This window comes from Thamnophis sirtalis, unplaced genomic scaffold (assembly GCF_051295495.1).
Source record: "Thamnophis sirtalis isolate CommonGarterSnake01/CBP01778 unplaced genomic scaffold, rThaSir2_p1.2 scaffold_2, whole genome shotgun sequence".
NCBI classification, from domain to species: Eukaryota; Metazoa; Chordata; class Lepidosauria; order Squamata; family Natricidae; genus Thamnophis; species Thamnophis sirtalis.
The window spans coordinates 39,492,816-39,511,517 of record NW_028261382.1 but is presented as its reverse complement, the minus strand read 5'-3'; the positions used below and the strand labels follow the sequence as shown (position 1 = coordinate 39,511,517).

General features: G+C 47.9%; 2 protein-coding genes across 2 annotated transcripts in view; one reads left to right on the top strand and one right to left on the bottom strand.

Moving 5' to 3' along the window:
- Positions 1–18,702, bottom strand: part of GOLPH3L (golgi phosphoprotein 3 like) — a 34,507-nt gene that overhangs the window by 1,918 nt on the left and 13,887 nt on the right. The gene's annotated exons all lie outside the window — the stretch shown is intronic.
- Positions 4,713–17,967, top strand: LOC148048639 (hepatocyte nuclear factor 6-like). The gene is made up of 2 exons (XM_087705023.1): positions 4,713–5,859; positions 17,577–17,967. Exons 1-2 carry the CDS (start codon positions 4,902–4,904, stop codon positions 17,879–17,881), a joined length of 1,263 nt encoding a protein of 420 aa, XP_087561149.1. The 5' UTR covers positions 4,713–4,901; the 3' UTR covers positions 17,882–17,967.

The following is an 18,702-nucleotide window of genomic DNA, read 5'->3' as shown; positions in this document are numbered from 1 at the left end:
ACAAAAGGAATCCCCACTTCTGGGTCATTCAGACTGCTGTGAAAACCTCAGCCGTTTCCTTGCAGGCATATATTATATTATATTATATATATATATAATTATATTATATATATATAATATTAACATATATTATATTATATATATATATATAATGAATATTGCAAGAATCAGAAGTAGATTTTGGTGCTCTCAGAATTCTTCAGTTTCTACAATTCTCGTGCCAAGATGCTTTCAAATTAATTCAAAGATGCAGAAGGGGAAAAAACAAGGGGATATCCCTTTCCTCTGAACCAGACTCAAATATTTGGGTTACTTATATAAAATGTTCTGTTAAGATTCTTTTTATTTTCAAATGCCAGATACGTTATACGTCCATACAGAGAAATAACACCCCACGCCATCTACGGAATGAGCTTAGAAGGAAATAAATTTATTTTTTAAAAAATATGCAGTGTCTTTTGACGCAACAAATAGCATCTTGATAAGCCGACCTAGCAGTAATTAAGTGGGCAGTGAGGTGGCGGTACATTAATTAAAAAAAAAAACCTTGAACATTGAAGCTTTGAATGTTGGCCAATATTTTAATGTAGAGTTTACAGTGTCTTTGTGATTTGGGCCTAAACGAGACTCAAAGCTAAGGATTCTTAACATTATTGCCTCTTAGTCACAAGTATATGTGTGTGTGTGTATATATATATGTGTGTGTGTGTGTGTGTTTTATTTGTGCTGATAAATAAATAGAGACTAGTATAGACCTATTTCAAGCTATTTAGCTCTCATCAGCTAGCCATACCCTTACTGGGATTTGAATATATATATTTCTCAAGCAGCTAGTCCTCAGTCTTAACCATCAAAAAATGCTGACGCTACCCCACCCTGGAGCGATTCCAAATGCCCGCCCTGAACCCTCATTTCTCTCTTGATAATGCATTTGAGTTTAATTGAGAAGGTATCTGTGGATTATTTTTATTTGGCCCACCTCATCCAAAAGCGACCTCTGCTTTTAGGATTTAATGGCTCAGAAATTCACATGATGAATATTTAAAGAGTTTGTGCTTGTTTTTTTTCCCCACTTTGATTTAGCTATTATGTTTCTGTGGTTTTTCTGTTATTTTTTCTGCTGCCATGAACTCACTCCATTCCTGGGGGGGCGGGAGCCACCTTAAGAGGGAAGAGTAGATAAAATATACTGAAAATAGGGAAAATGAGCAGAGTTTAACCAACCCTTCTCAAATCCCCTGCTCTTTTTCAAGGCAGAGATAGTGGCTGTGATGCTTGCCTCAAAGGGCCACAAAAAAAAAAGGAACATTTTTTTTCATGCTTAAGTCACCTCAAAAACTCATAAATGATTTGGAAAGCATTCACTTGCACCTTAACAAAACACCCTCACGAAATCACACAAGGTGTTGACTGCCCATCAACAACGTTTCAACCAGCTCCCCTTAAAAGGTGCTTCTGCACAAACATTTTTGGAGTTTTGGAGCAGAGGGGTTTTGTGTTTTTTTTTAAACAAAGAGCTTTGTGTTACCAGAAAGTCCCCAATTTTCCATTGTATGGCTGGTGTGTGTGTTCTTAAGAGGAAAGCAGATAAAAACCGCGATTGTTCAGTGCCTCCCTTGATTAAAAAAGATAATTTTAAATTCATACGAGATAGCCACAGCTTTGCAAAAGAGGTGGTGAATTCGTTCCGACTCGTTGTTTTGTGTAACCCCGAAGACTGCAATCTCAATTAGGATCTCCTGATGGTTTTCTTTCCCACAATTGGGGTCCTCACCAAGTCCTTGTGCTTGTTTCACAAAGACCGTTGAGCTGTACTTTCCTCCATCCTGGTGCCCCATTTTCCAGTTTTGTGCGATTAAGAAAGCAGAAAAAGACCTGTGAAGGAACTCACCTGTGTGAGCCTGGCCAGGAGGAAGCGTAGGGATGACACTTCAGGAGTTGCCAAATTGTGAACATCCAGGCTCTTGAACTGTACCCCAAAACTAAGAGTTGTGTAGCAGGGCATCTTAGAAAACTGCCTTAGAAGACTTATCTCAATGTCCATGAAGGCCTCAATCCTCCAGCAGTTGGAGAGAAGGATCTCTTTTGCAAAAATAATAATAATAATAATTCCAGATTTGAAATCCCACTCCTGCCGGATTTGTCGCTAGCCAAAATTGGAAGAATCTGCGCTTCTGCTCATCAGATCTTAAAAATTATCCATATGGGATTATCAACGGGGAAAATGGTGGCCCATTTCTCCATTTCTTACTCAACCTTGGGGGGAATCTAGAAATTTAGCAATTCACCAAGAAGGGAGTTCCCCAAATAGCTTTGGTTGCTGAGATGATTTATTTGGCCAGGGGGGAAAAAAAAATTGGATTTGCGTTATGGGAAGGGAAGAGTTTGTGGGCCGTAGGTGCCCCGCTTCTTATGGGAAAATTTCGTGGGTCCACCAAAGTTGTGGGAATGCTGGTGGGCAAAATGTTCCTTGTGAAGGTATTTGAGAAGATTTTGCGGACTGTCAGAGCAAAGAAAAGGTCTTTTTGTTTAATCCCTTGCAAAGATCATCATGAAATTACCAAGTAGTGGTTTTAAATAGAATTTGAAGTAATAAGATGAGAGGTTTTTCCCCCCCTTTTTTCCCCACATTTCTCTCACTGGCATCTTTTCTGTTTGGGAAAACTTGGAATTCTTTTGTCTCTTGATGCCACAGATCATCTTCACCCAAACCAAACGAGGCGGAATTTGTTCCACGCGGAAAAAAATTGAAATATATTTCACCCCTCAAGATCCCATTTACATACAAACCGAACCCAGGCCAGGAGGACGCAGGCGAATTGGGCCGGAAATAAATAAATAAAAAACCGGGGAAATAGAAAATAAAACGACTACAGAACCTTGAGAAATAAAATCAATATTGGTGGCTTGTTTTCATGTTTTTTTTTTAAGACTTTGATTTTTCCTTTTTTTATTTTATTTTTTATCCCCACCCCACCCCTCGTTCAGCGCCCATTGTTCCCTTCCATAAGGAGACTTTATGGAGAAATCTCTTTTGCCTTTCTCTGCCGGGGCCAAGTCTCAGAATAAATGAAATTCAGAATTTGAAGAAAAAAGCCCAGCGGTTAGTCAGATTTAACTAGCGGAAGGACAGGGAGCAACAATGGAGCAGGACAACATCATTGAAATTGGGATCAGACAGGCAAGAGCCCCTTTCCCACAACCAGGCCAGACCCGAAGCTAAACCTGGTGACGCCCGGGATGGGAGACCACAAGGTGATCCCAGCAGGTGTAGCTTAAAAGTGGCTTAAAAGTCAGGACGGATGGATCGAAATAACGAAATCAAAATCCATGATTTAATCTCAGCCTCCTCTGCTCCCTAACTCAATTAAAAAAAAAATGTTTTCGAGGCTTTTCAAACCCCCCCCGTGTCCTGTTTCGGATGCTTCCTAAGGCAAGTCCAGAGCGATGATGATAGATCCCTCATGACAGATCTAAAAAAGATCCCTTCCCTTGCGCACAACGCAACCCCACCACCCCCCCAGCTCCCTTGTGTCTTTCCCACCCACCCACGGCTCCAGGCCCGACTGGGTTAAATCCAATTGGCTCCTGATTGAAAATCCGGCGTATTTTTTAGGCTGGTGACGTTGGGGGGAAAGAAGAGGCAGGCGAGCGAAGGGTTGAGACTGGTGGAATCGATAGCAGTGGCTTTAGGGCTTGGGAGAAGCCAGGCTGGGAAAGGGAGGGAGGGGGAAGGAAGGCTGGACTGGAGAGGAGACCCATTGGAAGTGGGGGGGTGGGTGGGAAGGAGAGGGGCGAGACTGACACACACACACACACACAAAGAGGAGGTTAGTTCAAGCCGGACGGACTTCTAGAAAATCAAAATTAAATGGACATCAGCAGCAGGAGGAGGAGGAAGGAGGAAGAGGCAGTGGATTGAGGCTTCCCTGCCCAGGCGCAGCTACTATTCCTGGTGGGAAGATCTGAAAAGTGGGACTGTTTGGGGGGCTGGGAGGGAGGGGGCAGGAGCTCTGATACACACACACACACACACACACCCCGGACCACCCTCACCAGGGAAGGAGTTTGGGCTGGTCTCCTTCCTCCAGCCCCTTTCTCAAAAGCCAACGCAGGTGGAAGAGGACGGTGGTTACGGATGCTCTGGTGCCCGGAGAGTCAAAATAATCTTTCCTTCCCTCTTTTTTCCCTTCTCTTTCGTTCTTTCTCTCTCTTTCATCCGACCTGCCTCTCAAAGGATAACATGCAACAATAGGTAAGCTGCCTTTTTTTTCTTTCTTTCCCCCCCCCCCCCGGTGGTGGGTGGGGAATTAGCGGTCTGTGAGCCACGGGGGGGAAATTTGGGCCAGGGGGAAAAGGGTAACATTTCTCGCCTTTTTTCTTTAAGGCTTCCTCGCCTAACCTGGGGAGGGGGGATCTTTCGCATGCAAGAGAGAGGGGGTTTCTCTCTCCCCCCCATTTGTGGGGGTTGAGGGGCAGGAGCCCACCTGTCTTGGGGAAGGATTTTTACAGGTTTCCCCGTTTGATGAGGGCCTTTTGCATCCAGGGAAGTTTGGCACAAATGCATGTCTAATTTAGCCGGATGAAATTTCAATGCATGAAAGGAGGAGGGGGGGGAGGAGGAGGAGGAGGAGGAGGAGGAGGAGGAGGAGGAGGAGGAGGAGGAGGAAGAGGAAGAGGAAGAGGAAGAGGAAGAAGAAGATTGGGTGTCTTTTTCTCTCTTATCTCTCTCCCTTTGTCCCCAAAGTCTCCTCAAGGAACTCAAGGCGGATTAGCATCCCAACCAGAGACTCTGAATCTTCTCCATCCCGTCTTCCTCCAACAACCCAACATCTAACCGTGGTTAAGGCTGGACTGCCCCCACCGAGAGGATGGCAGCCTAGGAGGGGGGGGGGAGAACCATGAACGTCCAGTTGAGCTTGGAGAATGGAGGGGAGATGGCCGTTCCGGAGCAGGATTTCATGCCGGCCGACACGCGCCCCCTTCACTCGGCACTGCACAGATCCTCTCTGGTGGCCTCCGTGCTGGACGGCGGCGGGGACTGCCACCGGGCAGAGCACACTTTGGCCACCACCCTGCACCCCGGGCTCGGCTTCGGCGGGGACTCGCCCACCTCCGGCACGGGGAACAGCTACACCACGCTGACTCCTTTGCAGCCCCTTCACGAGAAGTTCCACCACCAAAACCACCACCACCACCACCACCAGTGTCTCCCCATGGGCAACGTCATCGGAAGCTTCACCCTCATGAGGGAAGACCGTGGGCTGGGGGCCGGCGGGCACTTTTACAGCCCGTACCACCACAAGGACCTGGGCATGGGCCAGGGTTTGTCTTCGCTCTCCAGCCCGCAGCTGGTCCCCATGCACAATTACGGGGGGCACTCGGTGGCTCCTCTGGCCAACGAGAAGATGGTGCTGGGCAACGGCTTCGAAGGCCACTCGGCCGCCATGTTCGGCCGGATGGACCAGCACTTCCAGAGGGAGATGTCCCCCACCCAGAACTCCACCATGGCGTCTCCCAACCCCATGGGCCAAAGCGGCTACGGCCACCCGCGGCCGGAGATGAACTCTCGGCCCAACCCTCCCATCGCCAGCCAGACCACCGTCCTCTCCAGCCAGCTGGAGGAGATCAACACCCGAGAAGTGGCCCAGCGCATCATCGCCGAACTCAAGCGCTACAGCATCCCCCAGGCCATCTTCGCGGAGCGGGTTCTCTGCCGGTCCCAGGGGACCCTGTCCGACCTCCTGAGGAACCCCAAGCCCTGGAGCAAGCTCAAGTCCGGCCGGGAGACCTTCAAGAGGATGTGGAGGTGGCTGCAAGAGCCCGAATTCCAGAGAATGGCAGCTTTAAGGTTAGAAGGTAAGATAATATATTCCATAGCGGGGATCCAGGGGGCGGACGTAGGAGCGAGACAAGGAGCGTCAGATGCCGAGGAGGACATCTGATGACCTTCAGAGGTTGAGGGCCTGCTTCCCTAGACGTGAGGCCCACTGCGGGCACCAAGACCGAGTAGACAACCGGGGCATCGTGTTGAGTTGACCTTGGGCTGCTGTAGGGAAGGTGTGAAACTTGTAGTCCTCGCGGTACGGCCACCATGGAGCCCAACCCTTCCGTTGCTAAGCGAGACGTCCGTTAAGGGAGTGCTGCCCCACCTTACGACCTTTCTCGCGACAGTGGTTAGGTGAATCGCTGCCGTCGTTAAATCAGTACAGAGGTTGCTAAGTGGGTCTCGCTGCCCCATTGTCAGAAGGCCGCAAAAGGAGATTGCGCGACACACACACACACGGGATGCCGCGACCGTCATAAATAGGAGTCAGTTGCCAGGCTTCCGAATGTTGACCACGGGGATACCGCAACGGTCGTTAAGGGTGAACATTGGTCCTTTTTCAGTGCTGTGAACCCTTGGAGGTCGTAGGGCCCAGGGGAGAATTTCTGACGTTCCCTCCTCCCAGTGGAACGGGTCAGGGGGCTTACCCAGACCCACATCTGGTTCCCCTCCAGCCTCCGATCGATCCCTCAACATTCGTCTACTTGCATTAGTGCACCGGGGCTAAAATCTAGGCCAACGTCCCCTCCAAGCCCTAACCCACTTTTGTCCTCTCCACAACCTTTGGCTCACGGGACGAGCGCCCCGAAGAAGTCGATAACGGGGTGGGCAGAACGCCGACCCTCCTCCCCTCCTGCGCACGGCCGGCCCACAGCCACCTTCGACAAGGCGTCCCCCACATCTGTGAAGGTTAGGGAGGGAAGGTCCTGCAAAGCCACAAACGCAACACAACACAACAACTTTGCACCGCCATCCTAACCTGCAGCCACGTTCTTGGGCCCTTCTGGTGGCCACCATCCCAGGATCTCCTTGTGGAGCACCAAGGATGGTCCGTTCTGGGGATGGGGAGGGGCGTCTCCCATGACGCTTTTGAGCTGGGAGTGTAGAAGATGCCTCTGGCCTTCCTTCTTTCCGTGCTTTCACACATGCAGCGTCTCCGTGTCTCTGGAGGACTCTCCTCCCCTGCTTCCTTAGCATGTGCAGGATTCCCACTTGAGACCCAGAGAAGGGCCAGCGAGCTCACGCTGCGCTCCCCCAACTCTTCACGGGTGCATGCAAGGCCTTCCTTCCTTCCTTCTTTCTTTCTCTTCCTCCCTTCCCTCTTTCTTTTCTCTTTCTTTCCTTCCTTCTCTCTCTGTGTCCATCACTTTTTTCTTTTTCCTTCCTTCCTCTCTTCATGTTTCCTTCCGTCCCTCCCTCTCCATCTGTCTCTTTCCTTCTTTTTCTTTCCTTCTGTCTGTGTCTATTACTTTCTTTCTTTCCTTCATCTCCATCTGTCTCTTCTTTTTCTTTCTTTCATTCCTTCCTTTTCTTTCTCTTCCTTCCGTCTCTTTCTTTTCTCTTTCTTTCCTTCCTTCTCTGTGTCTATCACTTTTTTCTTTTTCTTTCCTTCCTCTCTTCATGTTTCCTTCCGTTCCTCCCTCTCCATCTGTCTCTTTCCTTCTTTCTTTTTCTTTCCTTTTCTCTTTCTTTCTTTCCTTCTCTCTCTGAGTCTATCACTTTTTTCTTTTTCTTTCCTTCCTTCCTTCCTCTCTTCATGTTTCCTTCCGTCCCTCCCTCTCCATCTGTCTCTTTCCTTCTTTTTCTTTCCTTCTCTGTCTCTGTGTCTTTCTTTTCTTTCTTTCTTTCCTTCTCTGTGTCTTTAATTTTTTTTTCTTTTCTTCCTTCCTCTCTTCACGTTTCCTTCCATTCCTCCCTCTCCATCTGTCTCTTTCCTTCTTTCTTTTTCTTTCCTTCTGTCTCTGTGTCTCTCTATTACTTTTTTCTTTCTTTCTTTCCTTCTCTCATCTCCATCTGTCTCTTCTTTTCCGTTCTTTCTTTCTTTCCTTCCTTTTCTTTCTCTTCCTTCCTTCTCTGTCTCTTTTTATTTCTTTCCTTTCTTCCCTCCCTCATTTGCATCTGTCTCTTCTTTTTTCTTTCCTTCCTTCCTTCCTGTGTCTGTCACTTTTTCTCTTCTTTCTTTCTTCCCTTTCTCCTTTCCCTCCCTCCTCTGTCTCTTTCCTTTCTTTCTCTTCTTTTCTTTCATTTCCTTTTTCTCTTTTTTGCAAGCTGCCCAAAATAAAAATTGTGCCCCACTCCCATCCTGGCCCCATTCCAGCATCTCTGCTAATCCTATGTGAAAAAGTCCTCCCCCCCCCTTTTCTTCACTAACAAACAGAGGGAGGAGGGAAGATTTGTGATTTGGTTATTTTATCTTTGAAAAAGGGAAGGAGGCTTTAAGTTAATTTCTTGGTTAAATCTTGTGGAATCTCTTTTGGGGTGTGTGTGTGTTATGCTCACGTTATATGAATCTCGATTGTTTGGGGTTTTTGGAATAGAGAAGCGTTTTGCTAACGCAGTTCTGCGAAAAGCATCTTTCTAAAGATTTATTTCTAGATGTGTCTGTTTGGGTTTTCCTCCGTCTTGTTCCGCAATCTATTTTCCTTCGCGTCGACCAAAATATCTTCCCTTAAACTCATCCTTTTACCAAACCACCTGAATGTTTCTTCGGCATCTCTTTTGTTGTTGTTTTAAAAAAAAAACCTGTCCGTGTTGCAAAGATATTTGGTTCAATAGCAATATTTGGAATTAAGATATATATATATATTTTCCTTTTTGTGTTGCTAAGGATGGAGGCTTGTTGGGTTTTAAGCTTCTCGCGGGTTTTCTAAAGGATAATATTTAACCGGGATGTCAGGAGGGAAACGTCGAGGCTGTGAAATATTATTCGGATGCTCCTTGGCAAAATCCCGCCTGCCATGTGGCTCCAAGTGCTTTTTAACTTTCTAAACCAGGAAAAGAGATTTTGCTTTGAATGGCCAACTCTGCTCTAATGGCGAATTACAAAAACAGAGATTTTTCTGATTACATTCCTGCAAAAGGGGGAAATGAAATTTAGGGGGGGAAAAACCTCTTTTTTTGGTGGGGTGGGTGGGAGAAATGGAATATTGTTTTACAGCCAGCCAGAAGGAACAGAGTTAGTATTATCCTTGCAACCAAAAGCACATTTGAGCTTGAACTCCCAGAATCCCATGCGGAATAGGGAATTCTGGGAGTTGAAGTCAGCGCAGGCTGGCTGGGGAATTCTGGGAACTGTAGTCCACCCATCTGAAAAGTGGCCACGGTGGAGAAAACCATCTGGAAAGATAGCAGAATAATAGAGTTTGGAAGGGACCTTGGAGGTCTTCTAGACCAACCCCCGGTTGCCGTCTTCTCCATGCCCTTCCCTGTTAGTTTCCCTAGGCCACGCCGGGTGGTCTCTCCAGAGGAAAAAAAATAGAGGATCTGCCTGCACCCTGATCTATTTGGGCTGGTAAATCCACTAGATCACGATTCCGCCTGCTTTCAGGCAGCGGGGAGTTCCAAGGTTTCCTTTGGAGATTTCCTTTCAACGTATCCCACTAGAAAAAGCCATAAAAATCGCACCACCGTAATTCAAGAAGTGCGGTTGTGTGATCTGACGGTAATCGATCTCGGGTGGAAGGGGGGGGTGGATCCCCTTAACAGACTGAATTGGGAGGAGAACCACTGGATCCAATGGGCCGCCTTCTGATGAGGAATGCTTTCATCTTAAGACTTTCCCGAAAAAGTTAACGGCCTAAAAGATGCTTTCCAAAATATTGGTTTATATTCCTGAATATAACACACTGCTTTCCCACCCACGCACCCCCCAAAAAATTCACTTCTGCAGCATCAATTTCCAAATTCACTTTATCCTTTGGCTAACTTGTGAGCAAATCTTTTTCCCCCACCCCTGGTTTTAAGCAAAACAAATCTCTTCAAAAAACTGCACATCGCTCACTCTGCAAAACTTCTGTTTTTAAAACGCTTGGAGATATATCCGAGCCTCTCCCCCCCGCCCCCCGACAAGTCCACGCAAGTTGCATTTTTATATAAAATGTCCATTCCCCCCCCCCCCGCCTTTCCCCATCCCTCTTTTTTGCCCCCTCCAACGCTGGGGACCGACGGCGGCGAGCAATTCATTTCAAGCTTTGAAACGATCCCTGAAGGATGGCAATCTGGTGCAGGTCGAATGAGAAGGCAGAAACACGAGGCTTTTATAACGGAGGTCTCCGGCCCCCCCAACTGTGACCCAGGGAGCTGGGCCAAGTTATGTTAAAATCGTCTCCCTTCCAAATAGAAGCATCTATTTTTGACTTCAGGCTCCCGATATGAGAAAAAGGGGGAAAGCTTAGCACTTTTAAAGCTCAATTGACTCCAGAAACGGATAGCGTTAAACTAAGGGGAAGATTTAGGACACGCTTGACTGGTTTTCTGCTCCCAAAAAAACCCTTGAATCTTAAGGTGGGGGGGAAAAAACGAAAATACAACCTCACGATTGTCCTTCAGCCACAAAAAAAAACATTGCAATAAAACCTGCAGCCTTTTTAGCTTCCAAAACAGGCCCACCGGACTGAACGTTAAAAATGCCCATTTTAATGGGTCTCTCTCTCTCTCTCTCCCCTCTCCACAAGAAACCTCCAGAGTTAATGCTTGCTTCCACTTTTAATTGTTGCTTAGCCCTTACATCCCAAAGATTGCCCTCACCACCCACCCACCCGGGGGGGGGGGTGAAAAGCAGAGATGGGGAAGGTCACCTTGCATGGGATAAAAACCGTCCCTTGGAATTTAAAACCGGCGAACGGATGCATTTGCAAGGGTGATTTCGATGAGGTTCCCTCTCTCCTTCTGGGAAAATGGCCTGGGCATTTTGGCCTGATGAGCGAGCGGAGTTTAATTTATGCTGTCCAATTCTACAGTAGGAGGGTTTTAAAATTTCTGGAAAGGTGGGGGTCATAACCGAAAGGGCAGGAAGGCTAAAAAGCGTCATTAATGAAATTAATTGGGGTGGGGGGAGAAATACTCTTGCTTTAGACCCACTGTGGAGTGGGGGGGAGGCACATCCGGGCCCAAGGGTGACCTTCTCACCCAGGCTTCAAATGGGCCAAGGGCCACAAAGTCAAGGTGCCCCCCCCCTCCCCAGCCCCACGGCCACGGGTTCAGCCGACTTGGAAGCTGGAAGAGATGGAAAATGGCCCGGCTCAAGAAGACCACCCTCTCCATTTGGAGATGTTTCTTTTGTTCCCCTCTCCCTGGCAACGTGAAATGGGGGGTGGGTGGGTTGTGAGTGGAAGGAAGGGAAGAACCCCCCCCCCTCTTTCTCTTCCAGACTCTCAACCTACGGAGGATCTTCGCGTAAGAGCATCATTGATTTTTTTTTCCCCAACCAGCCACCAGCTAACCCAACGGTCAACTCCCCCGAATTCCTCCCGCTCCTTCCCTTGGGCTTTTATGTTTCAAACAGAACATTGATTTTTTGGGAGGGGGGGGATATGAGGTTTCAATTGGCCCCACAGTGCCCCTTTCTTGGTTCTAACCCTGCACCCCCCCCTTCCCAATCATTTTACCCACAAAGAGGGAGGGTTAAATTAAACCCCCCCCCCAAATTACATCACCCACCTGACCGCAATTCTTGTTCGTAAAAAAGGAAAAAAAAAATTGAAATGAGCCAAGTCGTTTTTCTATTTCACCCCCTTTCGGTGGCTGCCATAAGGTCGTGGCCGAAAGTGGCCGAGAATCTGCCTAAAGGGAAGAATTTATCTAGGAAACTTCACATTTCTCTGGGGGGAAAAAAAGAAAAGTTATTTTTAAAAGAAAAGGAATAAAATGGAACTAGGGAAGAGAGGAAGGAGGTTCCTGGATTATTACTATAATTTTTTTAAAATTGAACAACCGAGCTGGTGGTGGGGATGAGTGAAGATGATCCGATTTGCAGGTGATTTCTTTTTAAAATTATTCTTTTAATTCAGAATCCACAGCTCTATTTCCATTCCACAAATAAGAGCATCTTATTTTATCTACCAAATTAAGAGGAGCCGAACCTGGCGCACGGTTCGAGCTAAGCTAGGAGCCCGAGAGGAATCTAAACCGACAATAAATAGAAAATGCCCTGATTTTTAGGACTGGTGACTCAATGCATCTCCCCCAGCAACTGGTCCAAGCCATCGCTCAATTCAAGTGGGAGGAAATTTCCTAGCAGAGGAAATTTGGCTTAACGCTGCGAGGAAAGAAAGAAAAAGAAATCCTAATGCATAATTGACAAAGATTTTAGGTCATCTCTGAAGTACAGGAGAGGAAAAAAAAAACCTGTTCTCTGTAATCTGTTTCGAGTTAGTGGATCCCTAGCTAAGATTTCTGTCTTTTCCGCCATTGTTTCTTCGGTCGGTGCCCACGCAGAGAGAGAGAGAGAGAGATACACTCCTTGATCGGATGACTCCGGGGTAGGAAGGACACCAATATACCGCCTTCAAGAGAGCCAAGCCCAGAGATATTTTTTGGGGGGGTGGGGGGAGTCGAACCCCAATTTCTGCAGCCGAAGGGTGTCTTTTCCCCTTCCCTGAAAAGATTCCTTCCTTCCTTCCTTTCTTCCTTCCTTCCTTCCTTTTTTCATTCCTTCCTTCTTTTTTCTTCTTTCCTTCCTTCCTTCTTTCCTTCTTTCTTCTTCCTTCCTTCCTTTTCTTTTTTTCTTCCTTCCTTCCTTCCTTCCTTCTTTCTTTCTTTTTTCTTCTTTCCTTCCTTCCTCCCTCTCTTCGCCTCAATCCCACCCTGCAAGGGTTAACGTGAAACTGGCTGTTCTTTGCAGCCATATACTTGGGATCTGATCAATATTTTCTATCAGCGGGCAGCCTAGCAAAGCCTGGTTGTGTGTCTGTGTGTGTGTGTTGGGGAGGAGCTGTGTGTGTGTGTGTGTGTGTGTGTTGGGAAGAGCTGAAGATCAAAACAAGCTTGTCACGTTTACAGCCACAAGACAGTGACAGAAATCACAATTTGGGGAGGTGGCGGTGGTGGTGGGGGAAATCCCATTGCAGAGAGATTGTGGTTCTTTTACTTGTTAAAAAAAAAAATTCTGCATTTTCTGTGCCTTTTCTGCTGTGGACCATGGGCCCGTGCTTCCTTCTAGGGTTAGGCTATCCCCAGGCAGGTTTCCTGCCCACGGTTTAAGGCAATTAAAACAAGCCGTTAATTAGATGTCTCTTTCGTTGCCACATTTTGCAACGGAAAGCACCCGAAATCGCTTGAAGGGAAACAGAAAAAAAGCCATTTATCTATTTATTCGGAGCCACAGGCCTGTCGCTACACATACAACAAATAATCACTAGCAATCAGGATGCTTTTAAAAAAAAAATCACAAGACAATAACTACCTTAAGGACAGATCCCTTGCGCAAAATTTAGAAGTTTAAAAGGTAGCGAAAGAGGGAGTCTTACTGGAAGAATTTCCAAAAAATCTAGGGGCCAACACCAAAAGGGCCCCGTCTCTTTATCCCAGCACTCCAAAGCCAACCTTTGGGAGCAAAGGGCCCTTGGCGGATTCTGACCTCCAAACCACAAGCAGATTGGTTTGCAATTGTGAAAATACACACAATTGCGCAATCAGAATCTCAGCTTCCTCGGCATCCGATGCAAATTTTCCAGGTTTTACCGTCCAACATCCTTCATTCTCTGGTAGCAAAGGAAGTTTAAAAACTTTCCAAATGTGAGGGATTCCTTATTTCCCGGGGCTGCCCGTTATAAAAGTGGCCCCTTTTTAAGCCAACGTCCTTCTTTGTTCAAATAAAGGGGTTCGTTTTAGTAAAGAGTCCGTGCCAAGTTTTAACAAAAGGGTGACGGAAGATTAAAACGCCCGGTCTGTTTAAAAAACTATCTAGGTTTGTTAAAAATAAAAAATAAATCACTTTTGTTTGAATGCTGCAATGCACAAAGGTGTTTCTGGAGCTAAACCTTATCTAGATCTGTGCGATTTTGATGCCCACCCTCTTCTGTCGACCTGCGAGGCTTGGAGGAGGAAAAAGAATTATAGATCTGTCCAGGGGCCTCTTCTAAGAATTTGGCAGGTTGAAGCTTTAGAAAGCACTGTGATTGTGCTCCAGGCACAAGCTGGATTCACACACAACCTATCCAAAGCTCGGAACTGGGTCGCTCCTGTTGTGCGAACTCAAGCAATGACGGCTTTCCTATAAACCACGGTTAAGCAAACCATCCCTGTGTGGGACAACACAACCAATCCAAAGTCGGTTTACCTTCCTTGGCCATTATTTTTGGAAAGCTAAGTTGAGAAAATCCCTGTTTAAATTTTAAATAATTGTTCCACACCTTAGTCCCGTGCTAGAAGGCGGTGTTTTAAGAGTGGCTTACCTGTGGTTTTTTAGCTACACTCCAAAATACGGAGTCCAAACAAATCTTAGCGAGGAAATCTGACAAAATGAATATATTTATGTAGCGTTACGGCTTAGAGCACATGGATAATAATAGTAATAAAATTATACAGAAGGAGCAGATACTATGGTACGTATAACGGTAGAACCATGCAGTCAATTTTGCAAGGTTTCGGGGACTCAGGAAATTATATATGGGTTTCTAAGTTACATTTTAAAACATGTCGATTTATAAAAATGGAATAAGTGTTCTATTGTCCCAAAAGGTAGGTTTTTTTTTCAAGAGGCAACTGGACTTTTCTGGTTTTCCTTTGAAGAGGTTTTACTTCTCACATCCAAGAAGCTTCTTCCGGTTCTGGGGAATGGAAGGACTGATACTCCTTGCAGACAGCTGGTCATTTGCATCCTTTGAGAGGGTCGTTGAGGCCGCTGGGAGGTCACCCAAATCCCAGACTACAGGATCCAGGTGAACCTTGAGGGCACAGAGGAACCTCCAAGGGGCCTTAATGATCCTCAAGAGAGAATACCAACAACCGGACGGCTGCAAGGGATATAAATCCATTCTCCACCATTCAGTTAGAACCTGAAGAAGCTTCTGGGATGAGAAGCGAAACCTCTTCAAAGAAGAAACAAGAATAGCAATAGCAGTTAGACTTATATACCGCTTCATAGGGCTTTCAGCCCTCTCTAAGCGGTTTACAGAGTCAGCATATCGCCCCCAACAACAATCCGGGTCCAGTTGCCTCCTGAAAAAGCATCTTTGGGACAACCAAGATCTGGATGATGGAGAATCTCCACCGACAAGTCTTCTACAGATCCATGCTGCACTTAATGCTGCATTTCGGGAGGGAAAATCTCCTTTCCCTCCTGAATAAGCTCTCAAAAGGTAGAGATAGAAGTCACTAGGTAAAAGTTCCCCTCGCACATATGTGCCAGTTGTTCCCGACTCTAGGGGGCGATGGTGCTCATCTCCGTTTCAAAGCCGAAGAGCCAGCGCTGTCTGAAGACGTCTCCGTGGGTCATGTGGCCGGCATGACTCAACGCCAAAGATGCACGGAACGCTGTTCCCTTCCCACCAAAGGTGGTTCCTATTTGTCTACTCGCATTTTCTTACATGCTTTCGAACTGCTAGGTTGGCAGAAGCTGGGACAAGTCACGGGAGCTCCCTCCGTTACGCAGTGCTGGGGATTCGAACTGCCAAACTGCCGACCTTTTCTGATCGACAAGCTCAGCGTCTTAGCCACGGTGTCTCTAGTAGCTACTAGACACCTAATAAAATGTTTTGTCCAGAAAGCTGCTCTTCTGGTTTATTTATTTTTCAACCAACCGGTGAAACTGGTTTCTCAAAAGGCACCACCATTGCACAGGAAAGGATGTATGCCAGCTGATCAAACTGGGTTGAAAATGGCGCCCTGGGATAAGATGGCAGGACCAACTCCAGGGAGGGCTGGCATGTCGGAAGGGGCCGGTTGATCGATCCCGGATCATTTCGCGCCAAGCGTCTGAACTCGCTGCAGGGAGGAAGCGTTATCGTCTCCCTGAAGCCAAATTTGGGGGTTGTCCTGAGAAGCCCCCCCCCTTCCCTCCAGATGCCCGCCCGGGTCCTTTTGCTGGGGAAAAGGACTGCCAGGAGCCAGAGGGCTGGAGAGGCAAGGAAAGGAGACAGAGGAAGATTTCAGTCACCAGAGGTATTGATTTGGCATTAAATTTCGAGCTCCACTCTTCCTCCTCCTCCTCCTCCTCCTCCTCCATCCCTGCCCATTAAATGAAGGCATAAAAGCAGGGAGCGGGCGGAGTGGTGAAAGTGGCTTTCAGGTCATCCTCCGGCTAAAGAGCAAACTTTTATTTTTGATTCCAAGGGAAGGGAAGCAAAAGAGAAACAGAGAGAGATACAGAGATACAGAGATACAGAGATACAGAGAGAGAGAGAGAGAGAGAGAGAGAGAGAGAGAGATACAAAGAGAGAGAGAGAGAGAGAGAGAGAGAGAGAGAGATACAAAGAGAGAGAGAGAGATACAAAGAGAGAAATACAGATAGATAGAGAAAGAGGGAGAGAAAGAGAGAGAGAAAGATACAAAGAGAGAGAGATACAGAGAGATATAGACATAGAGAAAGAGAGAAAGAGAGAGATACACACATATATATATATATAGAGAGAGAGAGAGAGAAAGATACAGAGAGAGATAGAAAGAGAGAAAGCTGCAAAGAGAGAGATACAGAGAGAGAGAGAGAAAGATACAGAGAGAGATACAGAGAGAGAGATACAGAGAGAGAGAGAGATATACAGAGAGAGAGAGAGAGAAAGAGAGAAAGCTGCAAAGAGAGAGAGATACAGAGAGAGAGAGAGAGAGAGAGAGAGAAAGATACAAAGAGAGACACAGAGAGAGAGATAGAGAGAAAGATACAAAGAGAGAGAGAGAGAAAGATACAAAGAGAGAGTGTCCTAAAAACCTGCCTAAAAGGGATGTGGCAGCTCAGTGGCTAAGACGCTGAGCTTGTCGATCAGAAAAGGTCGGCAGTTCGGCGGTTCGAATCCCTAGCGCCGCGTAATGGAGTGAGCTCCCGTTCCTTGTCCAGCTTCTGCCAACCTAGCAGTTCGAAAGCACATAAAAAATGCAAGTGGAAAAATAGGGACCACCTTTGGTGGGAAGGGAACAGCGTTCCGTGCGCCTTCGGCGTTGAGTCATGCCGGCCACATGACCCACGGAGACGTCTTCGGACAGCGCTGGCTCTTCCGCTTTGAAATGGAGATGAGCACCATCGCCCCCTAGAGTCGGGAACGACTGGCACACAGGTGCGAGGGGAACTTCCGACTTTACCTAAAGCTCCCCAAGTTTTAAAAATAAAAACGCATTTTTTTATACAAGGAGTGGAAACGCTTTGCCTCTGACCCCAGACCCAGCTACTCCCACCTTCCTGCCCCCCAAATCAACCGGAGGCCGGCCACACTTATTCCCCCCCCTCCCTCGCCCCATGGATAATGCAGAAATCTTCTGATTGCGCCGAGTTGCAATTTCTAGGCCTGTGCCTTAGCCTAGCCCTGCCCTACGGCCTTAAAACTGGCTTAAGATAGCAAAAGGAGGCAAGTCCAGGAGGGGAGATGACCTCTGGGTGCCTCTTCCGCCCCACAAAGCCTCCCCGGAGAGGCGCCTGTCTACCAGAATGCCGGTGGTGATAAGAGCAAAGGATAATAATAATGATAATAATAACAACAGCGGGGCAAGGGAGGGGAGCTGATCCTCTGCCATCCGGAGATTAATGCCACTGATATTTAATTTCTTCCTTTTATCCGCTGCGTAACTAACGGCTTCTTGTCCTCCCCCCCCCCCACCCCAGCCTGCAAAAGAAAAGAGCAAGACCAAAGCAAAGTTGACCGCAACCACATCCCCAAGCGCCACCGGCTGGTCTTCACGGACATCCAGCGCCGGACCCTCCACGCCATCTTCCACGAGAACCAAAGGCCGTCCAAGGACCTCCAGATCACCATCGCCCAGCAGCTGGGCCTGGAGCTGTCCACCGTCAGCAACTTCTTCATGAACGCCCGGCGGAGGAGCCTGGACAAGTGGATGGAGGAAGGGAGGTCCCCTTCCGCCACCTCCTCCACCACCTCATCCTCAGCCGTCACTTGCACCAAAGCGTGACACGCACACACACACACACACACCCCACATCCCCCCTACACCCACCACCCGAGAGGACGCCGGACGTTCCCCCCCTAGGCCAGCGCTTCAAAGGGCCGAAGGAGGCGTTTCTGAATCCTGAAATTTGACCCCCCGGGGGGGGGGAGGTCTAGGCGAAGGGGAGCCCCCTCTTCTTCGACTGGACCTTGAGGACAACGGTCAAGGATGCTGCCCCCCCCACCCCCCCGAGAGGTTGGGGTTCTCCTTTGGTCTCCTTCTGCAAACTTCCCCGCGTGGGTCCCCATCGCCATCTAGTGGTCCGAAGCGGGGGGGACGTGGGGAGGGGGGACGGACACGCACGACAAAGGACCAGGTTACCTTCGGCCACGGAGGAAGGAGACGCCCCCCTGGCCCTTTGGAGTAAGGGGCAAACATCCCAAAAGCAAGTCCTTTTCCTTCTAAAGCCCTTGGCGCCACCTGACGCAGGTGGGCACGGGCCGATCTCCGCCGCCACCCCGACAATTCGATGCATGGAGCGTTAATGATGGAGACCCTCCCACCCACCCACCCGCCTTTCACTCTCTCATGGTTTGAAGCCGGTTAGAGAAAGCAGAACCAGTCTTAAACCAGGATTCCTCCTCCTCCATCTGTTTTCTAAGCCACTACAGGACAGACAGCAATCCGAGATGAGCACAAATGTCACCCTTCCCCCCTGGCTAATTTTGCATCCGGAATGTCCCCCCCATGCCCCTTCCTTGACCTCCCCCCCCCCCGCTCCCTTCTCCAGCATCTTCGGGGAGGGGGCAGCACGGCTCCCCTCCTGGACCTCGTTTGAAAGGGGC

Excerpts from the sequence above, each read along its gene's own strand:
- LOC148048639 (XM_087705023.1), top strand. The coding sequence starts at position 4,902 with ATGAACGTCCAGTTGAGCTTGGAGAATGGAGGGGAGATGGCCGTTCCG. Across the intron at positions 5,860-17,576 it reads GGCAGCTTTAAGGTTAGAAG|CCTGCAAAAGAAAAGAGCAA; the intron begins GTAAGATAATAT and ends CCCCCACCCCAG.